The sequence below is a fragment of the Parambassis ranga genome, chromosome 16, assembly GCF_900634625.1.
Source record: "Parambassis ranga chromosome 16, fParRan2.1, whole genome shotgun sequence".
Taxonomy (NCBI): domain Eukaryota; kingdom Metazoa; phylum Chordata; class Actinopteri; family Ambassidae; genus Parambassis; species Parambassis ranga.
The window spans coordinates 8,774,111-8,795,267 of NC_041036.1; the positions used below are offsets into that span (position 1 = coordinate 8,774,111).

A 21,157-nucleotide genomic window follows, 5' to 3' on the forward strand; every position below is an offset into this window, starting at 1 on the left:
CACTAATTAAGCTAAGATGTGGAACATTTTATTATTAATCAACTTCTATACAAAGGGCCGTTTTAACAGTGTAAAAGAAAAATAGGCAGAAGAAGGCATTTATCATTCATCACTACACAGAACTAGAAGGTAGCAACACTATAAGCAAAGGCGGAAAATTAAGTGATTTCAATACAGAAACAAAGGGGTCAATCTCTTTCTGCTCTCCGGTCATGTTCATTATTTTAGCATACTTACTGCAATGTAGAGACCTGAAGACCACATCAATGATTATTACAATGGAACAATGTCTTTGCGTAGGTGAAATTAAATAGGTGGTTACCATAGTAATGCAGCTCAAAGAAGCCACTGGTGCTGAAGTCACTGTGGAACTTGATGAGGACTTGATTGGCGGTAGTGGACACACCCTCCTGAACTGAGCTGCCACTAAACTGACCAATTTGAGGAGAAGTCTGTTCGGGTCCATCCCTGGTAAAGGAATGCAGAGAGAGAGAGAGAGAGAGAGAGAGAGAGAAATGATTTATGAATAAACACCAGTAATAACTTGCTGGGATCAAAGAGCAGGTCTGCTTATCCCCCAGCGGTCCTGTGGACTCAGCAGTCATTCTGACAATCTGAGAAAAAGTTTCACATTAATCAACAGTGTCAAAGTAGAAGTTCAGTATGGTAGCTGATGAGGCGGTATAGTACTGAAACTTTTGCTCCCTCCAGCCATGTTACATATTGATGTGGAATAAAGTTGTGTGGGCAAAAAAAAAAAAAAAAAAAAATCAATGATACAGAATTTTGTGGAAAATACAGTTTAAATTCCAAAACAGATTTTGAGACCCATTTTGTTACAACATACTGCAAATAAAGAAATATTCTGTGAACCTATTGAGACTGAATGGTTATAATGTTATGTTATGAGAAAACTTTATTTGAGATAAAGTAATCCATAGCCGCCATGTGGATTTGTCTGCAGAGCATAATCCCACATTTACATTACTGTAGCTATAGAACATGGCAGCTCATCTCCAATTCAATGGCATGTCTTAGAACTAAGGTGATGCAAAACAAATGTCAAAACACAATCAAAGCCTGAGACAGTGATACGTTTCAAGCCAGTGTACTAACTGCTCCAGGCTTCTATGAATTACAAAACAGAAACAAAGATAAAAAGCTAATGCACTGCAGCTGCTGAAATAGTTAGTAGCATGATGTCAGGCTAGATGCGATGCACCCTGAGACAGTGAAAGGCTCTGAATGTTGTCAGCCTGTCATGTCTGCAGCAGTTCTTGGACAGGCATCCTGTGGCATTTGGGGCTGGAGCTCTAAGTAAAAAGGGTTTAAGTGTCTATGGGCCTCATTCCCAAATGAGGTTACAGTTATGTGCAGAATTGACAAATGGCATGAACTGAAATGCCACATTGAAAATGGAGATAAGCCTGAAGGCAGAATTCCTGATTTGAGGTACAAAAAGCTAAAATAAGCTGGAGGTTGAGCTCATGGAGTGAGGAAACCACATATTTGGAATGAGTTGGGGAAGACCTGCTGCTCCTTTTGAAAAAGGCGAGTTGAGGCACAGACACAGACTTCTAATTAGAACACCTCTGGGGCATCTCCCTGTGGAGCTACATCGGGCAAATCCGACTGGGGGAGACCTCAGGCAAGACGCAGAACATACTTATACATTCCAGCTGACCTGGATGGACCCCAGCGTCCCTCAGGTGAAGCTAGAAGGAAGTAGTTTGAAAATGGAGAAAGAGGTGGATGCTGGGTGGGGTTATACAACATGAAAAATGTGACAGATCACAGATTTACGGGTAACACAACAGGTTTTCCAATGTGGTTATACATGTACATATAGACTTCTTCTTAACTGAATACCTCAGAGAAAAAAAAACATACAGAACCAAACTACATTAACCCACCCTCCATGTGATAAATGGATGGATAGGTGAATGGCTGTGGGGTAATGACAGAACTTGTCATTAGCAGGGAAGCCATTTATGAGATGTGCATTAGCCGCAGACTCCAAGATGGAGAAGCACCTCTGCTAATGACAGCAGAGAAAAACTATCAAACCCCCTATAAGAACGTTGCCACGATTTGTATCAGAAATCAGAAGCATGATAGTTGGATAACTGTTTTTGTGTCACATGTAGTAACACCCTAAATGGTACATTACTTTTCAGTTGCACGTTTATGCACTATTCAGAACAAGAGAGAAGTATTTCATTACTGGGACTTCATGTAGCTCCAGGCCTATTCAGCAGAATGCTGTACAGGAACATTTATTTTTTTATTTTTTTTTGGATCTATGTGTACTTTTAATATCATATACAGTATATTAAAAAAAGTCTTATTGCTGTTTCATTTCAGAGTGATCAGCAAAATGGAAGACGGCAGTCAGGCAGGGAAATGAAATCTTGCCATCAGGGGACACATTGTTTATGCGCCATTTCATTTCAAAACAGTAGTGCCAGTAGCTCCCTCCTCCCTTGCTATGAATGGCAGCCCCAGATGCTGGAAGGCATTTCCCTCCTTTATCACCCACGAGGACAGCTCCATGACTGCCTAGGGCTTACTACACAACAGGGAGGCAACAGGAAGGTATAGGTAGAAGGGATGACAGACAAGCAGCCGCTGGAGTGACAGAAGGCAGGCAGAATTGTTTACTGCTGTACAACTGTCTGTTAAGAGCTGAAGTTTCTACTGTTTCTATGCACTAACAAACATCCCAAGCTGATGTTTTCATGCCGATACACAACTCTGTCTTTTTAGCACATCAATCATAAGTTTGATAAGTAGTGGAAGACTGACACAGTGACTATAGGCAGACAGACTTCTCTACAACCTGTTTTGTTTCAGGGAGTGGCTGTGAGTATGTCAGTAGTGTTTTCTGAAAAAGAAACGCGATGCCACAAATGTCATGACAGAGGTCAAAATATTCAAATGGTTGTTGGCCTTTTTAATATGGGTGTCATATTACAAGCTGTGAAAAGAATTTGTGCAACTGGCCTACGGCCCTAACACTTAGTCAACTGTTAAATCATTGAGTTTGCTCAGTGGAGCAAAATGCTTATTAAAAGCCATATTATGTAAGAACTGCTTTCCTTTTTCTTATTCTTATATATTTTGTGACAGGGTTTAAGAGCGATTCACTTTTACACCACTTGGCATAAAATGTCTTGCTAACGGCTAAACATCTGTCAAACCTGAACCAGAAATTGCATGAAAGGGAGGCTCAAACCCAGTGTCACATGATGCTTTCTTCATTGGTGTGAGGAGTCTTGCAGTAAAATAGAATGGATGGTGTTACACATGTTTCTGGGTATATAAACAATGACAGTCTGCAGATATGTATTGTGAATGTAGCCCCACTGCGCTGCCAACTTCAATATGTGGATTGCGGATGGCAACATCACCATGTGTGGTTTAAAAAAAAATAAAAATAAGTAAAAGGCAGCCCTCCTTCTCTGTTACTTATTCCTACTCGATCAGCTTTTTTCTCTCCTTCGCTTCTTTGCTCTGTAGCAAGATGAAAAAAATACAGAAGAAGCCCCCTGCTGTAACTCTTTCTTATAAACCTCTCACCATTGATAAGAGCAAGAGTTTCCACCATTGACATCCTCTTTTTTCCCCCAATGTCTGTGGGAAGAATACCAAAGCCTCCCTCTGCCAGGAAGGTAGAGTGTGACGTAGTACCATACAGCATCACTCACTTCTTGCACCCATCAACCTAAGTTACATAGTGCCTGAACAGGCACTCAGCGTGTGGAGTGGTAATGTGAGAGCCCCCATTACAAGTCATTACAGTGTTTTTAAAGCTATTTCATAATGATGTAATATAGTTGTATACTACTGCTTTACAAAAGGACTAAAGTATTATAGAAAAATGTACCTTAAGTAAAGAATAGGACCTCCATTAGCTGTATAGCTGTCTATAGTATAAACTGTAACATTTCCTAAGGCCTAATGCTTTGTGTCATCTGTACAGTCACAGAGAAACACTGTCGCTATTAGGCCATGTACAGAAAACATGATGCATGCTATAAGATGAATGAATAATAATGCCTTACTGTCTGATCGAGAAATGAGAGCTTACCACACAGTGATGTAGTCGTAGATTGGTTCTGTATTGATAACAGAGAAATTTATGTAGATGCCATAGCCAGGAGGCACTCTGACAGTCCACATGCAGTCTTGGAAGTGCGGATACTCAGCTGGGTGTCCAGGAGAGTAAATTGTGCCATTCATGGATGTTATATTTCCACCACAGAGAGCTGGAGGGGGAGAAGAAAGTCAGATATGTTAGACAAGAATAGAAAGCTAAGTCTTACCTCAAGCTATAAAACTTGCTTTTATAGCTATATTGCCAACTGGTGATAAAAAAAAAATATCAGCATGTTATTGGCTTATCACTGAGATACTAGGGGAAGAATGTACCTGTTAGATACAACTGCAGGAATAACAACTGGTTGCTATGAACTTTATGATGCTGACTGATTCTGACACTACATCTCCCTCCTTCATAGCCCCTCAGATGTGTTCAAATTTGACTTTGAACTGGGAGTCAAAGCCAAAGCATTGCCCCGGGGATCAAAAAGGGACTCTGAACTTGGCAGGAGCAACATGGTGTGTACGAAGCAAACAAAATATATTTACCACTTTGTCTGAGAAAAACCAAACTATGTTGTGGACTCAAAGCATAACGCTCTCCCTCACTTAGCTGATGAAAGATAGTTTGGCAAACCTGAGTGACATCTGAGGGGACTCCTTGAGATTTACAACACAGACAGGAATATTCAGCTTTGCAATAAAGACTTGCAGATGCTCTGTGTATCATTTTAATGGTCTGCACCGGTTTATAGTTCAGTAAAGTGGTGCTACATTGTTGGTGAGCTTTGATGTGCAAGAACAAAGGACAGCACTTCAAGCGGGCTCAAGAACCTGTATTTATCTATTCAAAATAACTTCAAAGATGTTATTCTTAGTGGGTAATGCCAACAGAAAAACACTTCTGTCTTTACTTGAGGCACTATATTTTTCCATGATGTTTTTGTAGACAGTGAAATAAAAGAACAGGATATGTAACTGAGAATATTTTGGTTGATGGGAGAAACACTGAGGTTGTGACAGATCAATAGTCAGAAAGGTTCAACTCTCTCATTTTGTATGAATATGACTCTAGCAAAAACCCCATTAACTACAATAGGCTTTTGACTTTGGTGGTAATGGTTAACATCAGCATTCATTGGAAAAAAATAAGTCTGCAGTAGTTTGACACATCTGTTGGCTTACACTCTGGATAGGATTTGTGCTCCTTTTTTGACACTATACCATGACATGCTTGTCATATCCAACAGTCACCTTACCCACAGATTTATCCTTCTCCAAAAAACACTCAAACATCCTTCAGTCAGCACTAAGTTGGCAGAGAATGAAGCTGAAGATATCATAAAGTTTTGTAAAGTCAAAATGAGTCAATATTTTTTTAGCGGGTTTTGGTGTAATTTCAATTTCAGTTACATTGCACATTGTCCCTAGGCGCTTTACAGAAATGATTGCAGTCATTGTATAAAACACGATAAGTGAGTAATCACCTTCACAGCGAGGTATAGGATGATTCCAGTTTCTGCTGACTCCATGCAGACATGTGAGAGAAGGCTCTCCAAGTAGAGTGTATCCCGGCAGGCACTCAAAGGAAATCGTCATCCCCACGCTGTAATCCTCACCAATCACTATGCCATTCCGAAATGGGCGTGGGTCTGGGCACCTCTGCAGCTCATATGCTGGAGTAAAAACAAAACCAAAATAAACAAAATAAATCTCATACATATAACATAGAGGATGTTTATGAAACACAGAATCTGAGTCCAGTTGCTGTGTTAATATCCCTCAGTAAACTGAAAATCTTTCTCTTCTCTTGAAAAAAGTACCATGTTCCCTATTACTAATGCTTCTTTATCCCGTCGGCTTTAAACATAAATATCCCACTGACAGAGACAACAATATTACTATTCAAGGAAATGTTCAATGGAATGTCTCACAGGACGTAAGCATTGATTTTCGTTCCTTTAATCTTTAACCTTTTGTAATGTTATAACCTCAGTTAAAATGCTGTCTTGCAGGACTAATCTTTGTCCCTGATTTGTATCGAATGAAAATGATGGCCTTTTGAGTGTTCTTTTAGCAAACTCCTCAATCTTCCTCCAATTCAGCTGCTGCTAGCACAAAGCCAATCTTTGTTTCTCACCCTGATAGACAATATGGAAGCCAGGCTTGTTCTGAGAGTAGTCGCTATGGAAGAAGAGAGTGGTCTCGTGGGTAGTGCTAAAGAGAGAGTTGGGCACCACAGGGCCACTGAACCGATCAATCACCGTTCCTGTCTCAAGACTCCCACTGCGCACCTCCAAATAGTCATGAACAGGCTCTGTGGAAAAGTTCAAAAACTGCAGATGGATCCCTAAAGAACAGACAGAAAGAGTTAATGTAGAGCAGGAGGACAGATATTAATATCAATATATATATATATATATATATATATATATATATATATATATATATATATATACAGATATCAATAAAATCAAAGTGAGCAGAAGTGTACTGTATTTTTCCATAAAATTATGGAGGAGACAGAACAGCTAGCAAACGAGTGAAAAAAAAAGGAGAGTAGAAAGAAGAAAATAAAGGAAAGATGGAGGAGGGACAACAGACCGAAGCCAATCGGGAGTTGAACTCTCCAGGTGCAGTCCAGGCTGCTCTGGTAATTCCCTGGGAAGCCTGGGCTGAGGATGACGCCGCTGAAGTCTGTCATAGAGCCGCCACACTGAGCTGAGGGAGACCAACCAAGGAGAAAGAACATGTCACTCCTTCACAGAAATGCCTCAGTGGGAAAACAAAGAAAAACAATGAGCAGGGGGTGAATATGGGGGAGGGCAAAGAGTATATGTGCATGAATTTCAGTACTTACAGAATTGTGTATGTGACAAAAGTCTTTATGCAAGTTTTCGCCTTTGCCTTTATATTGTTCATTTATGTGTTTGCATGCACACCGGGGTGGTGGAGGGGGAGTCTGTAACGCCGTCTGAGCATGTCTTTGACTTATACGCATCTCTTATTGATGGTGTGGATAATGCTCCATGGGGGCATTCATAAAGAGATAACAGACTTAGAAACATTCATTGTTTGGTGGTGCTGTAACAGTTAATAAAAAAGGGAGTCAATATTTTCTGCGCCATCACAGTTTTGCTCAGTAGTGGTGGTGCTTACTTCACGCTTGCTGTGGCACCTGCCCTATTCACACATGAACACATGTGGTGCATATAATCTTTTATACTCATAGCTGAATCATTAATTGTCCCCAGCACAAGCCCAAAAAGCTCATTCATGTTGCAAATGGTGGGGAACACAAAGGGTTACTGCTGCTTTTTCAATGGGGACTATCAACCAAGGCCAGGACGAGGCAAAAACTGTCTTGGGATTTAATTGTGCTGCTGGGGGTGGGGGAGTGGGATGACACTGACTTGACCTGCTTTTGTATGAAATAAAAGGGAAGAGGAGAGGCACTTATGGGGATGTTGTACTGTTTGTGCAGGGGCATGCAACCACTTTGATGTGGGTTTATCAGCAGCCAAGTGAATACAGATCCTGGGTGAGTGTACTGTAAAGGAGGCGAGGAGCTAAGCCAACAAGAGAACACACGCATCCAAGAACATGCCTGTCAACAGTAAAACTAGGATTTATGTTTGACTGGAAGCGTGAAAACCACAGGGACAGTGCATTTACATGAAGAGTGCAGCTTGGTGTTGCTCACATGTTTATAGTCACTGAGGGTGCAATTGCTCTAATGTATGTTATGAATGTGTTTGTGTACCTGTGTGTAAATTGGGGGCATCAGAACAGGGAGGGATCAAAGTGATCAAGGGAAGTGGGTCCTTAGTAATCTCTAGATCTATCACTGTGGCAATCAGCATCAGAGGTGCTGTCACAGGAGACAAGTAACTCTCATCAGGAGTATCAGAAATCAAACACCACACTGAGACGGTGCAAAGCCTTATTGATTTTCAACTGAAGGGGAGAGCAGAAAATTCATAATCCCTACCCCCCAAAGTCTTCCACACCCAACCATCATCCCTTCCCCTGAACTTACAATGGAATTGTTGCTTTCCATAATACAATAACAAGTCCTCTGTGAGGCCATTGATTTATTGTGTCACTGTGTATGAGTAAAATACTAGTATAAGAGAAATATGAAATAGGGAGATGAAAAGATAAACGAGTCAGTGAAAAAAGGTGAGTGGCAGAATATAAACAAAAGATGCTGAGCTTGTTATCAGTGCAACAAATGTGGTTTCACTGTCTACGATATCACTCGTTGAATCCCTGTTCAGTAGAAATGTCAGAGCATATAAAATAATACATTACCCAAACACAGAGGTACGGGGTAATTCCACCTTCTGACGGGACCAGGCATGCAGGTAATGTATGCATTACCCTGTTCAAGACAACAAACAAAAACAATTTATTTACAACCTCCAACTGTAAACAGCAAAAAAACAAAATAAATCACTGAGAGCAGACCAAAAGTAGATTTCAAGACTTTATGTCTGTCCTCAGGATCTCTGGAAATCACATTTCTGAGATTTCTCTGCCTTTGTGTAAATATTTGATGGTATTAGGAATAGGAGGGCACTTCTTGCTGCTCAGCGGGCAGTACAAATACCACCCGAGGTCTGACTACAGAGGAAAGTGTTTATCCTAAGGCTATATCTACACTAATACACTTTTGTTTTGCTATGGCGAGTCTTTATGTGCATGGGATTCAGGCTGCTGCACCCATTTTAGTTTGAAAACTGCAAGGTTGCATCACGTATCACAGAAAAAAAGGGATCATCCTTAACTAGGTGGGTAAAGAACTCTGTTACTGATCAACTTACGTTGATTCAACTAAGTACAACTTTACTGCTGTTTTTAGTCAGATTTGCTGCAGTTCTTGTAGCATTTGCCATTTTTATAAGTGTGGTATATGTGTGTATTAGTGCTGATATAGACATGGCCAGAGAGAACAAGACTCAATCTGTACCCAAACACATACAAAAATAATTCACAAAGTAATTTTAAATAACCACTGATGCTCTTTAAATTCCTGCCAATTTCAGTTTCATAAGCATGCATACACATCTGCACCACAAACACACACACCTGAACTCAAAGACTTATCCATACTTGTGTTTTTTTGTCTCTACAATGGCCTCAAGTCTATTTCTGGTGTTCAGACATTCAGCCTGAAGATGTGTGTAAGAAGCTTCTGGTTGGTCCAGAGAGAATGTAAAAAGAAGTGAATGCCTGAGCCGGGAAGAAAAATCGGTGTGGGATTAGCGAGGCGACTGTTAACACAATCCATCGCCTGTGGCCTTGGAAGGTTCTACAGCTCAAAACGCCATAGCTACCATATCTACTAGGGGAGGATTGGAAGAAGTTAAAGCTGCTTTGTAACAAACACACACTGACATCTAAGCAGAGATACATGCAAGCAAAATACTGTACACACACACACGCGCACACCACTGCAAATAAAGATGCAAGAAAACTACACAGACATCTAACAACACTTGTGCATTCACACTTTCTTTCCTGCACTCTTCTGACACATACACCATAAGTATTAAGAAACACTGGCTTGACAGAGTCATCCTTCACAGAATTCCCTTGAAAGTGTCACTTCAGGCAGGTCGATGTGATCCACTTATCATAACCATAGGAGAGCTGGAGATCTTTATAAAGCATTATAAGCTTTCACCTACCTGCAATGAAAAGCCTTGATCACACTCGAAGGAAACCATGTCACCCACAGTGTAACGATCCCCCACTTTCTGGCCGTTACTGGGAGGTAGCGGCTCTGGGCACGAATCCAAACCTATTGCTTAGGACACAGTCACAACACACAAGTGTGGACAGCAATCATTCTTCTGCATAAAATGGCTTTCACTGTCATTTCTGTGGAAACGTTTACATTTAATCAACTTATACCTATGGAGAAAAAGGGAATAATTAAATTAAAAATCAAACACTCATATTATTACACGGCCCCTCATTTTAATGTGCTTGTAATTGTATTCTAATTGAGTAAGACGTTTTTTCCCCCCTTTCTCCTCATCATAATGTTTAGAAACTGGCACAGTTAAGCTATTCTACTCGTGGCTGTCATCACAAAATCCTTCTGACTGTGATCTGAAGCAATCACTGTGAAATTACAAAGCAATCCCTGAAGTATTACTTTACAAACGCAGTGAGCTCCAAAGGAACAAAATGATTACAGTTCCACTTGCCAGGTAGTGAGAGGTCCCAAGTTGTGTTTTAATGGCTTAAAAGCAATTGTGATGCAGCTTCAGGCTACATTTTAATGTAGGACATTTTAAGTTAATTTTAAGATACATTCACTTTTACATCCAAAAATCGGACCACATCGTAATTCATCTGTCCTAGAGGTGACAACAGTAAATGTACACTAGATCTAAACTGCAGGCAGAGAAGGATACATGTTGAAAAAAATAATTGTGAATAAAAAAATATTGTGCTTTGCAACATGTCATCTGTCAAAAGGTTGATTAAATGCTGTTTGGATTCATGAAACTCCATTAAAACATGCTGCTGAGAAAATGTTTAAAAACCACAAACAGTATGCTATGTAATGTAATGTATGTGATGCATAATTAGTATTCACAAAGGTTGTAGGGTGAGAAATAATGTAAAAGGGATGTAGCTACACAAAGGAAGCACCACTGTTTATATGCAGGTGCAGATAATTCTAAAACACACCAAAACAAAACAAAACAAAACTGTACAAGCATTCACACTCAGAGACTCAGGTCTCAACAGGTAAGTGGGTGGATGAATGTAAACACTGCAGCAAATGTTGCCACAAAACATCCAGAACAATTTATAGGCATCTCTTCATGGTGCTGAATAGCAGGAGTGGTCACTCCACTCAGCATCTAGTGATAGTTAGAGAGAATATTTGAGTGGGTGGAGACAGTAACCCAAGAGGCACACAGCAACAAGCAACAGAGTGAGAGCAGCCACAGATGCAACAATTCAACTAAAGAGCTACTGTACACGGGGAGTGGGAGGATTCTTTGAAGTTTTGTCATATGTGGGTTTAAATAAGTATTACTTTGACAAATTCCTCGACTTTGAAATTTTTTAATTGATTTCAAGGAGATTTGATGACGCAATTCATGAAAGTAGTGCTGCAGTGTAAGGCTGCCAGAAGGTAAGTCTGACTTCAAAGCACAACGGAGCTATAAATTAAACAGATTCATGAAATTATCATGTGTCCTAACTGTAGGGAACAATCAGCCTTCCTCTTGCAGCGTTCTCTGAAATTAGCAAGCTGCAACATAAAGCAGGGCATTTTCATTTACTTAGTATGACAAATGCATTTTTTTCCAAGCATGTAAGTTCATCACAAAACCAGAAGAAGGACAGATCAAGAGGCAGCGTACAAGATCTTAAGCAACAGACCCTGCACTCAGGGTCAGGTTAAGATTTGGCACCTGCTAACATATGGCACTGGTTCCTGTTGTGCACTACATGGTTTTCAGTAAAAATGTCTAAAAGTGCATTTTGGCAGGGACTGTTGTCCATCCTGCTGTGAGAAGGTCGACACCTGTTCCCGGACGTGCAACCGTGTCTGGAAGGCATCCTGCCCTTATCAAACATGTTTGATATTTAAACAGGAAGCCTTGATGACTATTAGAAATTCATCAGTTACAATCCAAGTGTGCCCACCAGCCAGGTGTACTTTTGAGGCACACACTCTCTACAGTACAAGCAACTGAAACTTTAAGTGGGGGCGTGTGAAAAACGGGGAGACAGTGGCAGCACATTAAGAGACCAGCTACAAGGTTCTCTCATGTATTTTGTAATTTCTGTTCCACATTTGAACTGCCAAAAAGGTTTGCTAAGCTAGGCCACAGCTGTCTCTAGCAAACTGTGAGATATTACTTGACAAAATCTGAGTTGCAACATCAGTTATCCTCATCATAATGATTCTCATCTTCAAACATCTGGCTACTTTCATGAATAAAGTTCCAATCACTTTGACAACCAGATGATCTGCACCATTAACAGGAAGCATCAGCATTTGACATATGTAATTATAACTATGTTACACAAGCTTCAGTTACTGTATAGGGACAACTTAATTATATTATTCTGTATTTCTTTAATGATTAATACTTGTCAAGATTATTTAAGACTTTGAGGCAATGTCTGCAGCTGATTCAAGTAATCGTCACTGAGGCTCCATGTAGTTCTCAAGAAAAAATAAAGACCTGGGCAGTGTTTGAATGAAGTGTGGATCTGTATATGTGATGCAGATTGCTATATTGCCTGTAAGAAAATGGCAATTTTATTTTCAACTATAGCCTACAGTGTGCCTTAGGAGATTGGGTTAAAACGCCTGCCTCTTAAGATGTATTATAGTGACGGCTGGTGTATAGGATTTCTGTGACTGATCTCAATGGACTGCAGCAATCACCCAAAGGAAACATTTTAAAACAGATGGTTGGCTAGCTGGGTCTGTGCCAATCCCTATTGCTGTTTTCTTCCCACTGTACTAAGCTTTCAGAACATTAATTGGTTGCTAAAATCTAGAGTGTGTTTAATGACCACACAGCAACTACAATATGACAATAATAAAACAGAAGACACAAAGATGTTATCAAAAATAAATCAGAACCCAATCAATGCTATGTAGTTTCTAAATGTTTATCTAATATGCAGACAGTAGAAGCCTATGGCAGACAAGCCAACTAATATGAATACCAGGAAAAGTAGAGACGAGACTGACTGAAGCATGGTTTACAAAAGCATCAGGGAATGCACTTTAAAAGGGCAGAAGTGGCAAAGTGTGAGACAGACATAGAGGAAAGAGCTGACTGCGAGACATGGTACTGAAGTGATTCTCAGCAGTAGGTAGTGGGGTAGTGAGGAGGGTGTAGTGCAGAAAGGAAAGAGCCCACTGAGAGACATGACTATAGAGTAGTTCCAAGCAACAGAGACGAAGCACTGACTGTGAGAGACATGACTGTGAAGTCGTTCTCAACAGTGGTGTGACGCTTGCGGACTGACACGACTGACAGCGAGGACAGATTTAGTGACAGCTAAACAGTTTTTCATGCTTCTTCTGTTTTGTAACAAATTTGTGGAGACTGAGTGTTAGTTTGAACTGAGTTTATAAAAACATGCAATACTATTGTGTTCTAAGCTGGGTCATGCTGGCAGAGCTCCTTTTCTTTCTTTGTGCCATCCTCATCCTCTCATTTTCCAACATTACAGCACTCTTATCTTCTATCTTAATTTCACCGTGACTGCTTTTTCACTGTCATCAATGTCCATCACAGACAATGAGTGGAAATGTGCATTCCACAGTCACAGTCACACATTTTAGTAATAAGCAGAACCACAAACCAGAAGAAAGACAAATGTGAGGAGGAGACAGAAAATACCTATTTAAAACCAAACCAGAAAGAGAGACAAAGAACAGAGTGTGAACCCTAAGCTGCAACAGCTGATTGTATTATTAGGGATGTGTAATAAAAAAAAAAAAAAAAAAAATTGTGTGTATTTTCATTTGCACAATCTTTGAAATTAAAGACTTAGTAAATCTGTCGCTCCACTGGGGCCAACTACAATCCTTAAATTTCTGGTGCACAGTAAACGTTTAGCATGCTTCTTAGCAAATATACCCTTAAGTAAACAGGAGCCCACTGAGAAATGGAGCACATTCAGCCCTTAAATGAAAAAAAGGATATGGGTCCAGTAACTTGAAGCAATGGGTAAATTTCAAAAACAAAACCACCAGGGGATACCAAGCTGGAACGCCAGAGAAGCAGATACAAAGACAGATATAGAGGGGGAAAGAAACACTTTGCCCACTCCTACACTCCACTTCCTTCACTACATCCAACTGTGCCATCCAGGCCAGCTGTCCTTCGTATTTCCTATACCCCTGTGCAGCAGCTGGAAGCCACTGGCAGATGGACACAGAAGTGAACTGACAACAGTCAAAGTGACAGGCAGGCAGACAGGCCGTCTCTCCTCATACCTGTGTATTCCAAGTGGAAGCCAGCGGCAGATACACTGATGTCAGACTGGAAGGTCAGGTACAGGTTGTTGGACGTGCTGTTCAGCAGTTGGGGAATTGTTGTACCTGCAGTATTCAATAGACAGACGACAGTTGAGTGTCAAGTAACCTTTCTGGAAACCGGTGAAGATATTTACAAATAGTTACACTCATATATAAAAGCACTATCCATTTCATACTCATGTCCTAAACACCAGTGGTCTATAATTCTACTTCACTGCAGTATATTCTGTATGTGTGGCAGCGCCAAGGTCAGGAATCATTTTCTCCATTCCAGGCATATATCTTTGGCAATTTGCATGGAGACTTTAAAATATGATCATAATGGTCTTTATCAGTTGAGCTCCTGCTTTAAGTGATTTCTAGCCATTTAAAGTCATGCCTCAACCTTTTCACACCACATCACTGTCCTGCAAAGTCAGAGAGCTGCACAGTGGAGCTATCACACTACTTAAAGAGTTTGGAGATATCAACCACTTGAGCAATGTGACACCTATAGTCTCATAAAACTGAGAGCTAATATGGAGGTAGAAGACATTACACAAGTCCCCCTCTTCCTAGGATTTAGCATCTAAAATGATGTGATGCCCCATTTTTCGTAGGTTGCCAGGTGGCCAGCGTTCCATTTTCATTAATACGAGCCCTCAGGCCACTCAACACTTGTTAAATTCCAGACTGAAAGTTGCATTATAAAGATCTCAGCTGCAGAGACAGGAACACTGTTTGAAGCAAAAGGGATACTTTTCCCCCCTCTTTAACTGGTTTTTAGATAGCGTTCTGAAAGGACATGCCAAATGCCATCAGCTCCATCACCACATCTGCCTGCTGCTGAGGCCCAGTCATGTCTGATTGAAATTCAAGAGTGTGCTGACATCTAAAATTCAGTTGTATTAGATTTACCTGAGTAGCTACCAAGCCTTGGAGCATTGGCGTCAACCCCGTCAAAAAAATCCAACGAGTCCCAGTTGTGTTCGGTGGCAAAGGTTACAACTTGAATCTGAAAGAGAAATACACCTTAACATAGAGGCAGGAAATCTAGAAAAGAAATGGACATTTAATATTAGGGTTAAAAAAAAAAACTATTAGTCTTTCATCAAACATGCTAAGATCTGCATCTGGGTCTCCTCACTTGGATGCCGGCTCCCTCGGGAACAGAGATTTTCCAGGCACAGTTCAGATAGTTGGCATATGGTTCTGGGTATCCAGGGGAGAGGATAGTGCCTCTGCGGTCAGTTAACACTCCACCACAGGGAACTGGGCAGAGGACAGAAGCAGAAAAAGAGTCAATTTTGACAAAGTTCAAGTTAACAGAAACAAACCAGCAAAGCCAGGAGTGGTCAAGAGTTTGAGAGAGGACAGATCAGGCATTTTTCCTCCTACTCGTAGTGTCCACTTTAAAATAGATTTAAAATAAGCAACTGCAAAACCACTTTGTGTGATTGAGTCCTATTGATTGTAGTAGATTTTAGAGATACAACTTGCCTAATAAGAACTTTATTTTATGGCATTCAATTGAGGCACTTTATCTGTACAAGTGTATGTGTAATTTGTATTGTGCTTGGTGCATCTTTTTCTGCCAAATAACATATTTATCAATCCACCAAGCTCTTATATGAATGCTGAACTGAAGTCACTGACCAGGTTGTGCTGACATCCAGCACCGTGATATCATTTGAAGATGGGTAAAAACCAAAAGAAAATAATAGGCTGCTAGAATTTCTTCATTGTTTTTCAGACAGGTCCTGGTGCCTGGCATCCAGCCAGCTGCATTCTGTGCAGTTTCTGAGTCCAAGTTTTGTTCATTGAGGACTGTGCTAACCAGGCTTTCCAGAGAAGAATGCATTTCCTTTCCGTTACGAGTTCTGCTGGCACATGATCACGAGAGAGAAGTCTAATGTGTGTTTGCTCTGTCACTTTGCTCCGTGGAGACACATTGTTCTGCTGTTACCAGCTGGAATACATCTACCAGACATATACTGAGCAGAGCCACATATGATAATCACAGATATCGTATAGTACAAAAAAGCAGTATAAAAGTGTATCTAAATCCATTATCTCCATTCTTTCCCACACAGAGTTACATGTTCGTTGGATTTCTTTTTTTAAACATATCTGCAAGTAAGAGAACTCATCCTCCTTCAATTACATCCAAATAAATCAAATCAAATCAGTCCTCTAATGTTAAAGGTAAAGTGGCATGTAGCACAGTGATGTAGTATGAGCCCATAAGCATGGCTATCATGGACAAAACAAAGTGTTCAGACAGCATAGAACCAGATGCGATTTGCCAAGGACAAGGATTTACTCTGTATGAGTCAATGATAATCACTGTTTTCGATGCCGCTGGAGAATTCCATGTGAAAGAGAAGAAGAAACTTGGTAACTTGGTAAACAATAGAGGGGAAAATAACATGTATTTATTGGTAAGAAAAAAAATGTCATACTTTTGAATCTACTTGTCACATGTCAAACTCATCAATATTTTACAGGATATCTCTACTTTCCTACAGACACTTGGAGAAGGGTGCCAAAGTGAATACTTTGTTCTTTTCATTCTGAGTGACACATCAAAGAAAATGACTTCTGTACTTCTCACAGCAATCACACAGTGGAGCAATCACACTCTCATATGATCACTGAGACACCGTAATAACTTCTTCCACTGACGCATGTCATAAGCGGAGCTTCCTGTGCTGAAATCGATGAACTCTAATATCACAACTGAAGGATACACACTTGCGTAATTGTTTTGCATTCTGCTCGGCAAATAAAAGATGAAGGTCACTGCCTATTGAATTCAGAATGTTGCATCCTCTGGACAACACTCAAGTCTTTGAGTCCCTGATAGTATGAAGTGGAATAATGTACACTAAAGAGGACAGTGATTGCCAGTCACCTTGATTTGTGTCATTTTTTAAGCTCACTCTCCAAATCACATAACTACACAGTATATAAAAATAACTTCTAACTTTCAATGCAGTATAAAATCCGAAGCAGTTTCTTCCAATTTTTCTATAATTTAAATTTGCTGGTAGGTGCGGCAGATGCAGTATTTTAGTAGAATTTCACATCTCCTTTGAGCCCACTGAGCTGTCAAGTTAATGTAGCTGGTCAAGCAAGATTAGGAGTCCCGGCAGCCATAAAGGCATTAATGCTCGTCACCCATCTCAATCTGTGGTATGTCAGATTTACTACACACTGACGAGCGTGGGGACCCAACACACATTATGTGATCTGATATGCCACGAATTCACAGGGTCTTTTAATGAAATCATTTAGTCAAGGTGTCAAAAATCTGCACATGATGTGTGCAACGCCTCACACACACTAACCTAATGCAACATTTCAACTATTTATCATGTATTTATAAAGTATTTAATAAATAATTTAAAATATTTTTGGTTGTTTTTAGAATATAAAACTTAGAAACTAGAGAACTAAACTTTAACTAAACTTTAGAAAATTATGTCTTCTTGACATAATCAAATTACAAATATAATCCAGTGAGTTGAAGTTATCTTGAATTATACAGCAGGCAAAAATGTTTATTCAAAGTGAGATTTTGCAAATCTTTATAACTAGATGTAAAGGTGCTCTCTCTTTCACTGTATACAACAAATCAAGGAAGTCATGATGGACCTTGATACAGAGAAGTTTAGATTAAATGTAAAGTCACTTAAAAGATATCAAAAAGGTTTTTTCTTGTTTATAAAACATGTGGGAACTCTGTGGTTTATTGTTCAATATAAAAGAGCTGATCTTTATCTTTCGAATTTTTGTCTTCATTTAATTGTGAATTGTTTGTTTGCTGTAATGTATGGCTGCTAATGAGGTCCTATTTATGTTTTCTATTTTACCATTTCCTTAAACAAAAGTATTTGTTGTACTGCATTTCCTTTTTTATATAAAAAAAACTGTGGTAAAATATTAGTCATGTTGAGACCTTATTAGGCAAACTGGCAGTAATTTCCACTTTCATTGCAGAAACTTTAGCAAACTACCAAAAGTAGAACGACCTCGAGAGCCGCTCATCTTGCTCCAGAGACGCACTCTAGCCTGGCTTTACCACACATCCCCAGACTGAGACACTTTAATTGGTCTTGGGAGGCTATTTCAAAACAGAAACCCACAGTTTAAAAACAAGCTCAGTGCGACGCTGTTTACTTGTTGACACCTTTGAGAAAGTGTTTAAGCCAACAGTAAATTCAATGGTGTGGACATACTGAGAATGAGTCATGGCAAACTGTGAGCTTATAATACAGCAAAAGTCTTCTACAATCAGAAGTGATTTTGCCTGAGCTACAGTTGTGTCTCTCTAAGTTGTGTTTAGAATAAACCAGCAGAAAAATGTGACCCTGAAAATTGCATTACTTTTTAAAAGCTCACTCCAAAGTACTTTAAGTCAAACCTTCTCTGTAAAAACAACTGTTTTCCATAAAATTCTAGCCAAACATTATGCATCCATCAAGGCGAGGCTAATTAAATCACGACAAAACGTTGTACAGACTTACCAGCAAAACCCTAATTCAGCTGCTTTGTATTTGTGAAAGCAGAACAAGTGTTGCATGACGGTGCCGGTCAATCAAAGCTGACAAGCAGAAAGAATAAGAAATATATCTTCTGATACACAGGTACCTCACAGGAGAACGGTGTGATGCCATCATATCCCATAAAGAGGGCTTGAGTAATTGAGCATAGTGTTTTTGTTGAAGCTTCCATGAAACTATATCCATTATTCTGGACGAGTACACTGCCGCTGGGGGAGATGCTGAGGCCAGATTCAATCTCTAGATAAAAATCACTGTGTTTAAAATGGAACCGCACGTGCCACTGCTGTTCCCTTAACACTTGGCGGCAAACTTGGATGAACCCTGGATTGAAATCTGCTTTACTCACTGGCTGGGACTATTTTCTGGCTGGCACACAGCCTGACTTCAATAGATTTAACCTTGATTCATCTGCAGTTTTGTATCTTCCCAAGTTAGACATGTGGGTGTCTCTGGGAGCCTGAGTGCAGGTCCTTCTGCATGTTACACTGTGCACAAACAGGGAATGGTAATCAGTGCATATGTATGAGATGTGTGTATATTTACACTTATAGGGTTCTATGTAGGTTGGCCAAATGACCATGTAAAGGAAATGCTGGTCCCTGTGGTAGATTTGGATTTCTGTCCATGTCATAAATGTAAATTCGTGTTCGTGTTAACCAGCAGTTCTGAATTTTAAATATTTCATGTGACACAAGAGTTGCCGTCTTCATCCAGCCGAAACCAGATGTTATGCTAAGGTTTAAGCAGTAGCAGAAGCTCTGCTCTTGTCTCTGTGTCAGGTGGAACTGCTCAGATCTGAATACTTTTTTCCCTGTGGCATTAAAACCAACAACCCAGCCACATTTATTGCTATAAAGGCCTTATGTCAAGCCATAACCTTATTTTACATCCATTATAGTGACAGAAATTGCTGAGATTGCTCACAACTCATTCACAGATATGACAAAATGGATAGAGGAACTGGCAGTCAGGGAACTGGATGGATCTGAGAGCTCATTTCATTTGCTCTGGCAGAATCAGGACCCCCCTCTCTTTAAACAGATTTCCACCCAGGCTCACCTATGTCAGGCAATAACATCTGTTTATCTGATGTGGGACAGGTTTGATATGATGACTGTAGAAAGCAGCACAGTTGAGGGTGTTTTGTAAACAACCAAGATGGCCACATCAAATGTTTTGTTGGTCTGACTGGATGTACAGTAATTCTACCCATTTGTGCAACAGCCTAAAACACTACAGAGCTGTGACAGTGAACCCACGCACTAAAATTATTATAACCTATCAATTACAGCTGCTTTAGTCTTGTTTAGTGTGACACTCACTCTTCACAATATACATATATTGTTTGGTCTATGATACACAAACACTGTTTTACTGAATTCAAAATATACTTAAAGTAGAGGTGTTTATTTTTGTCTGGAAAGGTGAAAGAACTCCACTTCCCTGACTAGCTCTAGCAAATTTATGTGGCACTTTGTTGCTCTGTTTACTCTTGCCTCTTCTTGACTGATCTACCAAGACCAGAGATAGACAGCTGCTTTGTAAAGGGTGACAGACATTAGGAAAAGTAATGACTAGGAAAAACAGACACCAACTGTTTTTCTGCACCTGCTCCATCTTTTTGGATTGGTTTGTGTATGTGTGTGTGCGCGTGTGTGAGAGCACATGCAGGGAACGCAGCGAGAGTTGGAGGATAAGGATGCTTACCAACACATGTGGGCACAGTGCCGTTCCACTGGGCCAGGGCATTGGGCACGGCCTCGCACCTGATGGCTCTGGAGCCATGCAGCCTGTAGCCTGGATTGCATTCAAACAGTACCACCATACCGATGCCAAAGTCATTCCCTATCCGCTTTCCAAACCGGGGCTCAGGGACTGAGCTACACTGAGTGGCGCTTGTCCGGGGGACAGCTAGGGATAAAAGGGGAGGAGGCGAGCATGAGTGGAAGAAAGACAAAGAGTGGTGGGTGCATTAGACAGACACACAACAGAGAGAAGGGGAGATGGCAAGACAAGGCAGGCAGAATGAAATAGTAAAGCCCATGTGAATCTCCTTGCACATCATTAGTCACTCTTGTCTGGTTTGCCAGGAAAGGCTGTTTGACACTACATCATTCTGCTCTGCCCTATAGTGCCCAGCCACATCTAGTGGCATTCTGCTGAAGAACTCCTTATATGAAGAATACAAAATTATCCACTGTCTTTTTCTTATTTTCAAAAGAAATAAGATTTTACAAAAATTCTACAAAGATGTCAGGAGCTTACCTTGGTAAACAAAATGAAATCCTTTGGCAGTTTCTGTTCCATTTGTGGTAAACTTGAGTGTCATCTTGTTTCCTGAAGTCAATGGAAGTGTCTCGCCTAAATTAAAGAATGAATAAAAAATAAATAACTGTTTTTAGATGTTGCGGTTTAAAAGAACCAGATTTGTTTCCTCAGCCAAGACGTTAAATTGCAATTTCAGAAC

The 21,157-nt window shown here is 40.2% G+C and overlaps 1 protein-coding gene across 1 annotated transcript in view; it reads right to left on the bottom strand.

Annotated features, from left to right (window-relative positions):
• Nucleotides 1-21,157, bottom strand: part of LOC114448150 (CUB and sushi domain-containing protein 3-like) — a 184,495-nt gene that overhangs the window by 57,566 nt on the left and 105,772 nt on the right. Inside the window, exons 34-45 of the mRNA XM_028424904.1 lie at nt 20,956-21,051; nt 20,398-20,601; nt 15,270-15,394; nt 15,041-15,137; nt 14,102-14,206; nt 9,795-9,913; nt 8,416-8,485; nt 6,706-6,822; nt 6,242-6,451; nt 5,589-5,777; nt 4,091-4,268; nt 323-468 (exon numbers count right to left, since the gene is read on the bottom strand). Of these exons, the coding sequence (XP_028280705.1) occupies nt 323-468; nt 4,091-4,268; nt 5,589-5,777; nt 6,242-6,451; nt 6,706-6,822; nt 8,416-8,485; nt 9,795-9,913; nt 14,102-14,206; nt 15,041-15,137; nt 15,270-15,394; nt 20,398-20,601; nt 20,956-21,051 (1,656 nt within the window). The remainder of the gene's footprint in view (nt 1-322; nt 469-4,090; nt 4,269-5,588; nt 5,778-6,241; nt 6,452-6,705; nt 6,823-8,415; nt 8,486-9,794; nt 9,914-14,101; nt 14,207-15,040; nt 15,138-15,269; nt 15,395-20,397; nt 20,602-20,955; nt 21,052-21,157) is intronic.